Source organism: Lissotriton vulgaris, chromosome 4_1 (assembly GCF_964263255.1).
Source record: "Lissotriton vulgaris chromosome 4_1, aLisVul1.2, whole genome shotgun sequence".
NCBI lineage: Eukaryota > Metazoa > Chordata > Amphibia > Caudata > Salamandridae > Lissotriton > Lissotriton vulgaris.
In genome coordinates this window covers 1,900,910,065-1,900,926,082 of record NC_141691.1, presented here as the reverse complement: position 1 = coordinate 1,900,926,082, position 16,018 = coordinate 1,900,910,065, and the positions used below count along the sequence as shown (strand labels likewise).

The 16,018-nt window shown below is 45.8% G+C and overlaps 1 protein-coding gene across 5 annotated transcripts in view; it reads right to left on the bottom strand.

Annotated features, from left to right (window-relative positions):
* Window positions 1–16,018, bottom strand: part of EFR3A (EFR3 homolog A) — a 1,108,455-nt gene that overhangs the window by 81,468 nt on the left and 1,010,969 nt on the right. For all 5 annotated transcript variants that reach the window (XM_086966224.1, XM_086966228.1, XM_086966225.1 and 2 more), the window contains one exon: window positions 5,754–5,802. In XM_086966224.1, the coding sequence (XP_086822350.1) occupies window positions 5,754–5,802 (49 nt within the window). The remainder of the gene's footprint in view (window positions 1–5,753; window positions 5,803–16,018) is intronic.

Genomic DNA, 16,018 nt, shown 5'->3' with positions numbered 1-16,018 from the left:
TGAAACCGGGCTTTTGTCTGAGACCAGCGTCCTCTGATCTGCACCTCCTCCGATGACCATCCCAACCAAGTATTGCGGCATCTATCACCCCCGTACCCTGCGGGTGGAGAAGGGACAAGGGCCTGCAGCTGGACCAATAGCATTTGAGCAGCCACCAGTGCAAATCGTGAGCAGCCTCTGGTGATATCCTTGGTGCAGGGGCCACTGGAACTTTAGACTCCCTTGCAGAGTCTGCATGTGCTATCCAGAATAGTCTGTGCTATCCAGAATAGTCTATGGAAGCTTATGCAAAGGATTCAGGTGGGACTTTGGCTCACTGATTGTGAACACCAATTATGCGAAGAGGTTTGCCATCTGGAGGTGGTCTATGACTGACTGTGGCGAGCCAGCCATCAACAGCTTGTCCTCAAGGTAGGGGAAAACCTACAAAGTTATGCTGCAACTACACTCATCACTTTCAAAACACCTGAAAGACGTTAATGAGGCCAACTGAAAAGGCTCCTAGCACATGTAATAGCAATAGGACTGCAGAATGGGTACATGAAATATGTTTCCTACTAATCCAAGAAGTTCATTCAGTACCCAAAGTCCAAGACCTAGTTAGCATGAGCATTTTGAATCTGTACCACAGTAAGGCATTCAGCGGTCGAAGATCAAATATATGTCAGTGGCCTCCATCCTCTTTCGGCACAAGGAAATAGTGGGAGTAACAATGCGGTCCTCTTTTAGAGTGTGAAACCTTCTTGATGGTACCTTTGGAGAGCAACAGTTGCACCTGCTGTAACAGAATGGAGAGGTAATCCTCTGAAAGTTGGTAAAATGTTGGGGGAACATTTACAAGAGCAAAAGGAAGGATATGGCATAACCATGCTCAACGATTGTATGACCCATCAGTCAGACATGATGGATCATCGCCACAGGAGAAATGACTGAATCTTGCCTTGCATGTGAGGGGTGTGGACTTTTAAGGCAAAACTAACATGCATTGATGGATGATGCTGCAGGGGAAGGGGACTGGTGCCCCTGATGTCCTACCCTATGTGTTTGAGACTCACATATCTAGCCTATGAACGATTGGGGTGGTTTCTGCAGCCGTTGTGGCGATTGATGCTGTCTCTACGTCAGCCCCCTGGAGACCAATAGAAAGTGGGTGGTGGTGTCACTGGTAGAGAGAAAACAAGATTAACTTGGTGAATGAGCACCTAGGAGAGACCATGCTTGTGGATAAAACATTGTGCCAGTAGCAGTGAGAGACAAAGGTGTTGAGGAGAGATGCCAAATTCTATGACAACTGCTGGCTTTAGCTGCTTATCCAACATTAGAGAAATAAAGACAGAAGGTGACAACAGTCTGATATATCAAGGTGAAAACTAGCTAATAAAGCATTCTTGGGCTCCCGTATTTGGTAGCTTTCAGTAACAAGTTAGGTCCTAATGCAGGCAAGGCAGGTGACACTACTACCCGGGGAACAAATCCTACTTGCGTGCAAGGTGCAAATCTTGTAGGTTAGGTACATGTGTGTTGGCAATTAAACAGACCACCCTTCTTGTTTCCAATGACAACATTACCTCAATCAATCAAACAGCATTTGTAAAGCGCAGCACTGTCCACCCTAGCGGTATCTGGGCACTGTGTCTCCGTCGAACAGCTACGTCTTGAGTCTCCTTCTGAAGTCCGCTAGCAAGGGGGCTTTACGGAACTGGAGGGGAAGGTCCTTCCAGGCATTGGCAGGGATGTAGGAGAAGGAGTGACCACTGCTGCGGCGGATGCGGGGGGTGTATGCGAGGGCGAGTGAAGAGGAGCGCAGGCGTCTAGAGAGTTTGAGGAAATTGAATCGATGGTTGATGAAGGCACGTCAAAGGTCATGGAGGGCTTTGTAAGCATGAGCAAGCATCTTGAACTGGCATTAATTCTGGATGGGGGGGGGGGCAGTGGGTTTGTTTGGGGAGGTCCAGGATGAGTATGGCTGCAGTGTTCTGTATGGTATAGAGTCTTCTGAGAAGTTGGGTAGAGATTCCGGCGTAAAGGGCATTGCCCTAGTCAAGGCGGCTGGTGACCAGGGCCTGAGTGACGGTCTGTCGGTGTTGGGTGGGATACATATGAAGATTCTGCAGAGCACGTGAAGCGTGTGGAAGATGGAGGGGGCGACTGCATTGACTTGTCGTTTCAGGGTCAGTTGTCTGTCGAGGATGACGCCGAGGTTGTGTGCATAGTCGACTGGTGTAGGTGCCAGTTCTGCAGACCACCAGCTGTGTTTCCATGTGGAAGTGTTCTTCCCGATGATCAGTACTTCAGTTTTGTCAGAGTTGAGTTGAGGCAGTTGTCTCATTCTTTTGGATATGTTGGTCATGGCAACGCGGAAGCCAGTTTTGGTGTTGGAGGGGTCCTTGGTGAGTGAGAAGATCAGTTGAGTGTCATCTGCATAGAAGATTATATTGAGTCCGTAGGATGTGTCACAGTCATGTAGATGTTGAACAGGGTGAGGCTGGGGGATGAACCTTGTGGTAAGCCGCATATGATGTCTTTGGGTGTGGAGGATAAGGGAGGCAGTCGGATGCTTTGAGTACATACTGTAAGGAAGGAGGTGATCCACTTGAGGGCGTCTTGCTGTGTGCCTATGTTGTAGAGTCTTATGATGAGGGTGTTGTGGGAGACGGTGTTGAATACCATGTAGAGGTCGAGGAGGATAAGAGCCACCGTTACTCCAGGAAGTACTCGTCTGTAGCGGCGATTAACAAGTTACTTACCTTCGGTAACAATAAATCTGTAAGAGGCAAATATATGTTATAGATTCCTTACCTTAGAATTACCCCCAGGCGTCAGACTGGATCCGGACAATGTTTTGCGCGTTGGTAGGTGGCGTCGGTCGACCCGCGTTCGTCGTTGGCGTTGTGGCTGACGTCGCCCTGGTGGAATGGGCGCGCAGTCCTACCGGAAGCTCTTTTTTCGCCAAGGAACAGCAAATTTTAATGCAGAGGACGACCCATCAAGAGATGGTTCCATTTTTGCATGGTCAAACATTTCTTGGCACCCAGATAGGCAACAAAGAGTTGATCGTCCACCCAGAATTGTTTTGTGCGATCCAGATAAAATGATAGAGCAAGTTTTGGATCCAGACGGTGGAGTCTCTCCTCCTCCTTGGAAGTAGGTAAGCAAAGTAATGGTCTGTCCTATGTGGAAAGAGGTAACCTCTTTGGGAAAACTCTAGTTTGGAGCACAACCTTGTCCTGACGGACAGCAAGGATAGGAGGTTTAGAAGACAGAGCCTGAAGATCACTCACCCTGCGAGCAGAGGTGATGGCAACCAGAAAGGCAGTCTTTAAAGTCAAGAGTCTGAGAGGACAATTATGTAGTGGCTCGAAAGGAGCACACATAAGGTAAGTCAAGACAAGATTTAAGTGCCACTGAGGCATTACGAAAGGAATAGGAGGAAAAAGGTGAGTAATGCCCTTAAGAAATCTATTTACAATAGGGGACTTGACAAGAGAAGGCTGATCAGGAAGGCGAAAAAAGGCCGAAATGGCCTAAAGATAGCCTTTAAGAGTGCCCAGAGCAGAGCCCTGCTAGGCCAAAGAAAGAATGCAGAGGAGAACCTCTGAAAGAGGGGAAGCGAGGGAATCCACCGGCTTTGCTGTGCACCATGCCACACATTTGTTCTAGATAACCTTACAGACTTCGGGAAGAAGGTTGAAAGCTGTCAACTGTTGCTGCTCAATCACCATGCAAGGAGGTGGAGGCTGTGGACAGGTTCGGATGGAGAACCGTCCCCTGCTGCTGCGACCGAAGATTCTCCCAAAGAGGCAGTTTGATTGGAGGACCGATGGCCATGTTCAAGAGCTCAGGATACCAGACTCTTCGTATTGAATCCGGAGCCACAAGAATGACTTGGGCCCGGTCGCGCTTGATCTTCTTCAGCACTCTGGGCAGAAGTGGTATAGGCCGAAAGGTGTATAGAGGACTGCAATTCCACTCGCGCCGAAAAGAGTCGCCAAGCGAGTGCCGCCTTGGAAATTCCAATGCACAGAACTGCTGACATTGCGCGTTCTCTTTGGTGGGGAACAGATCTAACCAAGGCTCTCCACACCGCTGAAAGAGACCGTGCACCACCTCTGATGAAGACACCATTCGTGAGCCATCATGCACTGGCGGCTGAGTTTGCCCGCCCTGGCATTCAGGGAACCTGCCAGGTGTTGACCCACCAGGGATATGCCCTGATGTTCCAGCCATGTCCAAAGATGAAGAGTCTCTTGACAAAGGGTCCACGACCCCATTATGCCCAGTTTGCTGCAATACCACTTGGCAGTGGTGTTGTCCATGAACACCTGCACTAATCTTCCTTCGACAGAGGGAAGGAATGCCTTGAGTGCAAGACGAATTGCTTGGAGCTCCAGAAGGTTGATATGGAGCCCGGACTCCACCGGAGCCAGAGGCCTCTTATCTCTGCCTCCCCCATGTGGCCGCCCCACACCAGGAGTGACGCATCTGTCACCACTGTGAACTCTGGTTGGGGAAGGAAGAGGGATCTGCCATTTACCCAATCCTGGACCCAATTGGTGTGCAGTGCCCTCTGAGATCTGGATGCAATCGGAAAGATTCTCCTGATACTGTGCCCACTGGAACTTCAGGTCCAACTGCAGAGCCTGCATATGCCACCTGGCATGGTCCACCAGTAAGGATGCAGGAGGCCATGAGGGCCAGCAGACACGGGGCAATCTCACCAAAATCCGGGATAAAGGCAGAAACATCGGTATAATAGCCCGAATATCCCGGACTCGATGCTCAGGAGGATAAACCCGAAATTGCGCTGTGTCCAAAACTGCTCTGATGAAAAGGAGCTTCTGAGAGGGAATCAGGTGTGACTTTGGCACGTTGATAGTGAAGCCCAGCGAGTGCAAGAGGTCCACCATAGTCTGGAGGTTGGAGATGACAGCCTGAGGCCAGCTTACCTTCAACATCCAGTTGTCGAGATAATGGAAGACTGGAACCCCTTTTCTAAAGGTTCAACGTAAATGTTAAAAAGTAAGAAAGCATGAATTGAGCCTTCAGGAGCTGTTCCCAATTAATAGAAAGAGTTTCCAATCTTCACACATAGAAATCCAGTTGTGAAATAGGATTTAAACCAATTGAGATTTCTGTCATCTATTTCCATTCTATTGTGTAATAGTAACAGGAAAGTGATATGGTTGAGTGTGTCAAATGCAGGCAATGAGAATATGAATACTTTTGGTGGCATTAAAGCACAAATAAAAATGTGTAACTTTATAAAGTATCAAGTAAATCTTGCCTTGCACTAGTTTTTAGCAAACTACACAGTTTTGTACAATAATATTCGATATTGTAACCGGACTTCTTTCACGTGTTTTACACCAGCAAAGAATTGTGAAATTTCAAAGTTCAAATATACAGCTGTGATGCCAAAAGCAGCACTAAACATAAAATGGTAACCACTGTGATGTAAGAGTAATGAGGTAACACTATGAAAATATTTTTTCTAGTGCACAACAGCATCAATGGTTAGGTTGCCAGAGAAATGTAACCAAGAAGTGTAGTAAAAGAGTAGAAACAGCGTCCTTAAAGGAGTTAGGCCAGTCTACATAGCAGTGCGCTAGAGGGATCTAAAACAGCATGCGAAAAGGTTAGAGGACCTGAAGAAGGGTACATTTTCTAACCCTGTGCACTTTTTTAAATGCTGCTCCATGAATCGCTGGCAGTGATCAAGACATATTCACAAACAAGAAATTAAATTATCTCACCAATTGCTTTCTTCAATGCTTCAAATGTGATCTCTTCAGCACTGTTCACCTAAAAAAAGAAATAAATATATATAGCTGCTCAATAGATAAGGTAGTTAACATATTTATTGATCACCGTGTATTTCAGAGAGTTGAAAGTTCCAAACATTAATGTTCTCAAACAGTACTAGGAAAGATTTAAAAACAGTCTAAGCATGCCATCGAAAACCTAGAGACGAAATAAGCATCTGGTGTTAAATAGCTTTCACTCGGAATAAGTTGCACGAGTTAGAGATAACTAAATCAATCAATCAAAGCATTTGTATAGCGCACTACTCACCCGGAGGGTCTCAAGGTGCTAGGGGAGGGGGGTCCGCTACTGCTCGAACAGCCAGGTCTTGAGCTGCTTCCTGAAGGCGAGGTGGTCCTGGGTCAGGCGGAGGTGAGTCGGGAGGGAGTTCCAAGTCTTGGCGGCGAGGTAGGAGAAGGACCTTCCCCCTGTGGTGGCTCTTCGGAAGCGGGGGACGGCGGCGAGGGCGTGGCCGGTCGATCGAAGCTGGCGTTTGGGAGCGTAGAAGTTGAGGCGGCTGTTGAGGTATCCTGGGCCTTGGTTGTGCAGGGCTTTGTGTGCGTGGGTGAGGAGACGGAAGGTGATTCTCTTGTGGACCGGGAGCCAGTGCAGGTCTCTTAGGTGTCCGGAGATGTGGTTGCGACAGGGGATGTCCAGGTTGAGTCGTGCTGAGGCGTTCTGGATCCGCTGGAGTCTCTTATTGAGTTTGGCGGTGGTTCCGGCGTAGAGGGAGTTGCCGTAGTCCAGTCGGCTGGTGACGAGGGCCTGGGTGACCGTATTCCTGGTCACGGTGGGGATCCACCGGAAGATCTTGCGTAGCATGCGTAGGATGTTGAAGCACGACGAGGAGACGGCGTTGACTTGTCTGGTCATGGAGAGGGAGGAGTCCAGGATGAAGCCCAGGTTGCGTGCGTGGCCTGTAGGTTTGGGTGCGCTGCCTAGGGCGGGGGGCCACCAGGAGCGGTCCCAGGAGGAGGGTGAGGATCCCAGGATGAGGACTTCCGTCTTGTCCGAGTTCAGTTTCAGGCGGCTGTTCTTCATCCATTCGGCTACCTCTTTCATCCTTTCGTGTAGGTTGAATCTGGCGGTGGCGGGGTCGTTGGTGACAATGCAGGTATGACAAATCTTTTCTAACAGACAGTATCTTTACAACTTGGAATATGCATCACCTTCACTGGCGTATTTCACCACAAAGTAAAAAACAAAACAGTATCGCGTAACGTAAGATATCAGTAGGATGTTATCAAACATCCTCGACAACCAGTGCTGCTGTTTCACTGCCTCAATGTTCTCTTTGCCCTGTATTTTTACTTTTTGGCTAACGATTCCAAGCGAAAATCGGTATTAGTGTTCCCTGAAGCGGACACTACATTGGTCGCTCCACCCTTAAGTCTGGAGAACACCCCGCACATTGCCTAGGCCCTGGCTGGCAGCATCCTAATCATGGTTTGCTAGTATCCAAAGCTGCACGCAGTGACGCGGCCCACTCGCCTCCCAGGGGTTCAGAGGCGTAACATAGGCCCCGCAACCCCAGCGGTGCGGAGGGGGAGGTGGGTGGGGGCAAGCTCCAGCTCTCCCCCCCCCCCCCCACCCCCCCCCCTCCCAGCACAGTACCCTGACCTGAGAACGCCAGCTTTAGACTGGTAATAGGGCCCCTCCATGTACCTCGAGGGGCCTTAAGTTTCGTTAAGTCACTCCAGGCTTGGGTGTACAGAAGTCTCTTTGTATGCGTCTGGGATGTTTCTATAAATGTTGTGCATAAAGTTTGCCACAAGTTATTGCATCAAAAGTACTTTATTTCGGTACAAACCAAAAAAGCAAATGACGAAGAAATAATGTGAAAGATGCACAATAGCATTAAGTTCAGCGGTGAAAGCATGGCAGCGCCTGTCCATCAGAATGGAACCACTGAGATGATCAGTTATATGAGATTAGAGCCGTAAATTCGCAATTTAGCTCAAATAATGTCCCCAGAAAAGCTCCAGCATCTCAAACATTGCACATGGCCAGTTCCTGCGATGGTAGAAACTAGAAGTAATAATTTCACAAGGCCTTAATATTTATCGTACATCTGCTTTTCAGGCACTGCATGGAATCATAAAATGCAAAACTTTAAGCAAGACAGCTGTTTTTTAAAACGTGACATTATTAATTTGGCAACCAATTTAAACAGAGTTGCTGTAAAGTGCAACCATAAAATAAAAAGCGCAAGCATAACATATAAAGTGCAAGTATAAAATATAAAGTGGAAATATCTGAGAAATAACACCACAAAGCTTCAAGTATGTGCAAAAAGAAAGCCAAAAGTAGACAAAGCCTTAAAAAGCCCCTCAAACATCAAGCAGAATCTTGTTACAATTGGTTCATTATGGGTGCCCTAAAGGCCCACCTGCCCACAGATATGGCTATCCACTGTTCCCTCGGACGACTGTAACTTGGACAAAAGAACCATAAGTGTAAGAGCGTCTCGCCTGCACATAAGCAGACAGAACACACAATGCTCGATCAGGGAACCATTCAACTTGTTGTAAAAGGATTTCACAGGGAGCGATACAAACCACAACAAAGTTTTGTGCTTGTTTATTGCGATCATCGAATCATGTTTGCACGGTAAATGCTTTGCAAACACCAGCGCACCTGACCTGCAGCTATTTCCGAAGTTGTACGTATGTAAGAATGACAATTACAACATGGAGGAGGATGAGCATAGTCCGCTCTTAAGAGAACCGGATCTGCCAATCCTTCTTCTCAGCTGGTCTTGATTCCTAGAGCTGCCAGGAGGGAGTGCACAATGCTTCCTGCCACAGCAGCCTCTATGAAGCTTGCATGCAACAAGGCAGTAAATCACTGCATTGCATTCTGGGATCCTGCAAGCCGGAACAATTTTGGACCTAAACCTGCTGGAACATTGCTGCTAACGGGGCTTTACCAAACGTGCATTCGAGTGCTGCCAATTTCCCACTGGCTTGTTATGTTCGATATATAGGCTCAGGTAGCAACCAAACCTTTCACCTACATTCTCCCCTACCATTACACTACATAATGGTTCTTGGGACTGACCTTCTACCTAGTTACGGTATTGCCTACAGGACGCGAGGCTTTCCCTGAAAACTAGCCTCATTAACTATGCATGAGAATTCTTGAAAACTCAGCAGGATTACCATCTCCTGCATAATAACTATGTATAAGGGTCATTCCTTCCATCATCCTATGTCCGACATGACACATCAAGGTAGACCCCGGAGGGTACCACTTATCTTACCACCATATCTTGCCGAGGTAGGCAGAGGAGAAAAAGGACTTCCATGCTGACACACTGACGCAAGACGCAGATACTCCAGCTCCCGGTGGTCTGACATCCCTCGGGCTGTCCATCTCGAGACCAAGACAGGGTCCCACATTCTCTCACTTAAGGTAATGGAGTTGACTTTATCCTAGAGGGATTCTTGGCTTTACACCTACATACATGCTAGGAACACTTAGGTATATCTAGTTAGGGTCGCATTATAGGAGTACGCATATTTACTGTCATATATTTTCACTCTTGCCTGTATTCATTGTTTTAGCACTATGGTAGAAATCTACCATCCTTTTAATCTATTGGTGCTTGTAATCATTTATATTGGTTTCCGTCTTATTGTTGTTTCAGCACACTAGAATTTTACACTAGAATGACGCTGGTCCAATAAATGCTTATTGAAAAACGTACCCATCGTTTATTCTGTGTATCTCTCTGAAACAAAGTGAGCACAAGTGACTCAGCGAAAGGTATCACACTGCTTTCTGGATCCCTGATGGGACAGAGTTGTCATGTTTGATAGTTGCCAAGAACTATTCTCTCCTTAGTAAGAGGGGTTTCTAGTGGCACAGTGAGCTAACAGGTATACAGGCGAACATACTCAGTGGGGGTGTCTAGAATCAGTCTGGACACCAATCCCACAGTCTATGTTGTCAAAACGTGCAGATACTATATAGGTTTATAGGAACTACATGACAGGCTAGAAGCAAGACTGACAGCAAATGCTGAAGATCTGCTGGCCAACTCTGCTGCATGACCTTGTTTACATGGGGCCCGAGCTGGCCCAAAGGGATGAGCGACACAGATAAAGGGCTTTGAAACCTTTTTTTACCCCTAACCTGAGACGGAAGGAGGATGACAAAACTCTAATGCAATAAGTGCAGGTGAGCTCAGTGGCGAGTCTGACTGGCAAGAACCTATCACTCTTCAATGTTCCTGCTTCTGTTGCAGTTATTGAACATCTTTTTGGTTTGCCAGCCATCTGGTTTAGAGTTAGGAGAGGCTTATGTGGCATGAAATAATCCCTTGGTGACTTTGTGCTTCCATCCAGTTTTGTGGGTCAGACAGTGGTCTGATTACTCCATCATGGCTGAGGTTGGTCCAACAAGTATGAAGCTGTTTATTCAAAGCCTCCAAGACCCCTATATAGCAATATAGCAAAATTAACAAGATATTTACCTTTGGAGATGCTCTTTCTGGTGGATGCTCTATCTAATTGTAGATTCCTCATCTCAGATTCAGAAAACCTTTATCCATAGCAGTGCTTCGGTGTGTCACTAGGTGGCACAATATGGCCTCAGCGCGGATTCCACACCAACTCGGAAGAGATTCACTGGTACTGCATATAAGCGCACAACCCCTGCATGCTGGCATCTGTTTCTTGTCTGCACCCTCAGACTCAGAGCGTGAACAACTGTCGGTGCCAGTGTGCTGCTGAACACCAACTACGGCCCATTTTAGATGTTAGAAAAGAAGACGGTGGTGAGGAATCTGCAAATCAACAGAGTATTTCCTAGAAAGGGGAATATTTAAGGTAAAACATTGATTTTTCTGATGGACATTTCTAACAGATTCCTCACGTTAGTATAGATACCGCAGGTGAAAGTGGAGAGGACTCAGACCAAAAAATCTGCAGAACCAACTGGGTATAATGTCTTTTCCGCTGGACCTGGATCTTGAGGCAGTTGTGCTTCATGAAAAGGTGCACTGATGCCCACTTCGCAACCTGACAGATGTCAAGGGCAGGCCATACACATGTCAATGCAGTGGAAACAGCCGTAGCCCTGGAGGCTGCTTCTTGGCCAGTGTTAAACAAACCTTAATGACGCGGTCTATCCACCTAGGCATGGTCCTCTACTGCGCTGCATTCTCCTTTCTACTACTGAGAACCTCACAACCAGTGAAACAATTGATTGACCACTTTATGGTCCTTGGTACAAGCAATGTAAGAGCTTAAAGCATTTGTGGGGTCCTACTAATGGAGCATCTCCTCCTCTTGCAAGGAGTGAGAGGGCACAAATACCACTGGTAGAGTGATGGATTACCCATTGTGTAAGGTAGTCATGAACTTTGGCAAGAATCCTGCTAGAGTACTCAGCATCAACTAGTCTAGAAAAAAGGTGCTGTAGATGGATGCACCACAAGCACCATTACTCTTCCTGTATTCTATTCTCCCCCTCACCTTTCCAAGGAGGAGGAGAGACTTCACTACCTGGATCCAAAAAGAGAGGTGAGCTTCTATTTGGATAGGACTAAAGACTTGCGATTGAACAATCAATTCTTTGTGGAGGGGAAGAGTCAGAGGGAAGAGTTTAGAAAGGCTTGTTTTGGGGGATCTGTATAGTAAAAAAAAGTATCAGATGGTGCAAGGAGGGGTAGAGTAGGGGAGAGTCTAGAAAGGGATATTTTGGGGGGCATAGTATTGGTATGGGGTTCGAGATGAATGAGAGAATGGATGTAGAGGATATATTGATAGAGGAATAGGGTGAAAAATAGGGTTGTGCATTGGAAAGAGTAGTAGAAAGAGGTTTGAGATGAGTCAGAGTTAAGGTAGAAGATATATTGAGAGAGGTATAGGGTGAGAAATAGGGTAGTGCATTGAATATGCTGAATTAGAAGTAATAAATATATAGATCCATAAGTACATGGAAAGTTTATAGATGCATAAAGGAAGTAAGTATATGTAGATTAAAGAAATTGATAAAGGTATAGGGTGAGAAATAGGGTAGTGCTTTTTTAAATGAAGAAAGTAATAAATACATAGATCCAAGTGCATGGACAGTACATAGATGCATAAAGGAAGTAAGTATAAGTAGATTTAAGATGCATTTATTAAACTCTGGTTTTCAAATGTTGTACTTAAAAAGTTATTCTTTTTTTTACATAATTATTCAACATGTTTATACAAAGCAATAAACATATATAGGTACATATCTATAGCACAAATAAATGCTTATATACAGGGGGATATGCTGTATATTTCTGTTTGCGTATGGTGCTTATGTGGGGAACAGTCAAATTCTTGAGTAGTTTTCTGAAGATAAGGTGGTTGTCGGTGGATCCTATGTTGGGGGGTAAAGAGTTCCATATTTTGCCTGCTTGAAAAGAGAAGGATGTGCCACCCCTGTTTTTTTTCTTGTATCTTGGGATTTTGAGGCGAGGTGCCACTCTAGAGCGGAGGTTCCTATGTTGAATGAGTTTGGTGATTTTATTCCTGATTAAGAGCGGTCCCATTCCATATATCGCTTTGTGGGTGATACAAAGCAGCTTGAACGCGGATCTTCTGGCAACTGGTAACCAATGCAGGGCTTTCAAGGCAGGGGAGATGTGGTCTCGCGGTTATATATGTAAGAATAGTCTGGCAGCCGAGTTCTGAATACGCTGTAGTCTTTTCATAGTCGTTAAAGGTGATCCATGGTAGAGGCTAATGGCATAATCGAGTTTGGACAGAACAAGGGAGATGGTAGCTTAGACCTTGTTTGGAAATCCCAAATGGGGGATATTTTGTTGCAGAGTTTTTATAGTAACAAAGCTTGATCTTGCTAGTTTGTCCACTTGGGCATTCATCAACAGCTTGGAGTTCATGGTCATTCTGAAGTTTCTTACTTCCTTCAATACTTTAGGCAGTGATACCAGTTCATCAGACCAGGTGGCAAGCAGGGCATAATGTTTCCAATCACCACACGTAAGTATTTCCATTTTAGATGCATTCAATTTCTTCTTCAGTGTGTGAATGTGTGTGCTTTAGTGTCAGGCCTGTTGGATTAGCCCTTTTGTTTTATATTTTCTTCTTCTAGTGGTCCTCCTTCAGAAGACCCCTTTCATTTCTTTAAATCTTCTCTTTTTATGTTCAGAGGATGAATGGATGCATGAGTGCATGAGTGCAAACATCTGGGACAGATTACATGCATGATGATTTTTGAGTGCTTTTTTGTATGAGACTCTCAAAAAAAGCTTGAACATAAGATTTGCACATTGTCTGTGGAAATTACCCCAATAAGGGCAGATATTAGAAACCCATCTGTCTGAACCTAGGCAATAGAGGAGAATGTGCAGAAACATGCGATGGATGGCTCTGACCCAGATGCCACCATAAAAATCTTCAGGAAACAACACAAATCCTGGAGCAGAATAAACAGAGGAAACATCTTGATGCACAAATCGGCATGGCCCAGGCTCGAGAGAGAGTAGAGCCACCTAACTGTTGGCCATTCCTTGAAGGACTGGATACTTAACACTATGGAACCGAAGGGGCTTCAAAGCTCTTGTTGGTCGAAAGGATGTCGAAAATGCTGGACCCACCACTAAAAGCCTGGTGCCCCAGTGCAAGTTATAGCAGCTCACTCTTTGGACTATTGTGACAGGGATGCCATCCTCATGTGGCTACATAGAGTGAGACACTGTAATATGAGGGTCTGGCCATTCAGATCTACCCCCATAGAAGATGAGCTAGGTTGAGCTTCACAGGAATATGCTGTATTTTTCTGCCTGATCGAAGTAACACAAGATCACATAACTGACTTCTTCAGCTCATCAGAAATTGTCTGTATTGGCCAGAGAGCTGGCAGGGGACACAATTCAACCTGGGAGATCCCTAATAAGAGCGGATGCAACGGATTGCTTGAATCCCTCAAGTTTTCATCAGGCAAGCGCTCGACTGCAAACTGAGACCTAGCCACAACAAATTATTATGAATTTTGATAGGAACCAAGAACTTTTAACTATAAACTGATAAACCCAGGGACTGAAAACCGGAAATGGTAAATAAGAGCCGCTGGATCATCAACCTAAAAGTTAAGTGTAAGAAGATTAACAGAACCCAACAGTTGGCGACCACAAAACGCAGGGCAAAGCACAGTTGGAGCTCCACCTTGACTCCAGCCCGACCTTCATGGTGTCCGCCTTCGTGGAGCGATGCAACGGGAGGCATTGGTTGGCAACGTCCCAGAATGGCTACTAGATTTTATTTCTATTTGTTCTAGGGTTATTAGTTGGTTTTGGAGTGGTGGGGGAAAGGGTGTAGCAGCAAACAAGAAGTTACTATGCAACTGAAACGCCTGGAAGCGAGGCTTCTGTACAGGCAGAGATAACTGAAATCAGCTACATAGATAAAGCATCTACATGTTGTTAATAACTGTTTATCGAAGAGTCGGCAGGTGGGAGTTCGGTTGGGGATTGTCTGGACAGTAAGATATGAGAGGCGTAGATTGTGATTGTGGGATGAGGAGCTAGGATCAAACTAGCTGTGTGGGCTCTGAATACGAGGAAGCAATGAACGCAATATGATTTCTGTTAAGATGATTACATGGAATGAACGGGAGGTTAAAATTATACAAAATGTCACTGAAAAGTATCCTTCATAAAAAGACAAAATGGTACTAAAGATTTTTTGCTGGAAACCCACCTCACGCCACAAAAACACACCAGGTTGGTCATGAAATGGAGGGGACCACTTTACCCAGCAACTAACTGATTCTATTTGAGGGGAGGATCAGAATGGAGGGTCCTCTTTGAAATCATCTCAGCTTTTAGGGTTAGGGAGGAAGAACACGCTCTGACACCCATCCAATGGCCCCAGGTTCTTAGGGACACAGCTGAGAGGGTCTGGACTCGCACAACAGGAAGCCACTAGTAGGGCCCAGGGCAGGTCTTACTGCTTTTGTCTCCCTGAAGCATAACAGGAGGCCAACCAACTAGTTTTCGGACTCTACTCTTCCGTCCTGGTTGAAGTGAGAACTGTTTCAGTCCTTGCGGTTTTTCTTCACAGGTTACGGTAGGTGCAGTCCTCTTTCTGGAGTCCAAAAGTTTCAGCAGCTGTAGTCCTCCTTCTGTTTCCACAGGTCAAGCAGAGTTCTGAAGAGAGTGCTGAGGGTGCCAATGTAATGACCAATGCCACTGTGTAGATGGGGAAACTCTTGGCAACTCCCTAGCCAATGAGGTAAAAGTTACCAGGAATGCTACTACCCACTTCCTGTGTGTTTTGCTGTAACCTATCCCAAAGCTGTGTCACTCCCTACCTAAAACCAATATGGCAGAACCTTTCTTTCCTTGTTCAGATCTCTGGGCACAATCATGAGTTGGGCCTTAGGTAAATTAGAAACACCCCATGCAAACCAGTTCTAGAACATATTTTACCTCCACTGGGATAGTTGTCACTCTGGCTACTTGGACAGAGGCTGTCCTAGGTGTGAATTACATATGCCTGTGACAAGGGATAACCCGTTGAAGCTTGTGCAGTTGTGTGGACATACTAACCCCGGAGGTCACCCCACTTAACAATCAAGGCCCCTTTGTTCCCTTTCCTTGGAGGCATTCACCCTCCTTGCAGAGGGCAGCAGGCTGTCAGGAGACGTATGGGATTAACTCTGCAAAGTCTACTAGAGGCTTTAGGCAGGAAAATACCAACTCTCTAAAAGTGGTATTCTCAAAATAGTAATTTAAAGTATGACTTGACAATTAGATTGGATTTTAAATTCCTATGAATTTGAGTACTTGAATCATGGTTCTATTTATTCTAAACGGAGGGTATTCAATATAAAGTATTATAAAACAGCCTAGAGCTTTTTGCTGGGAGAGCCAGTTGTGTCACAGCGAAAAAGAAAATTGGATATTTTTCACTGCCAGGACATGTAACACTTTGGGGTCCTACTTTTTAAATACCATGCATCCAACCCTTTGGGCATATATGGCCTAGGTTGTGGTGACATATACGTAATAAAAAGGAAGGTTTAGGCATGGCAAAAGGTTTATTTTTCCAGGCCACATTTGCAGTTTTAAAAGTGCACACTCAGACTGCAGGGGTAGGCCCTAAGACATGCTTTGTACACCCACTTTAGTGGTTACACAACAGGTGCTGCAGTACACGGAGTACCATATACTAGGGACTTATATGAACGTTAAATATGTCAATCAAGGATT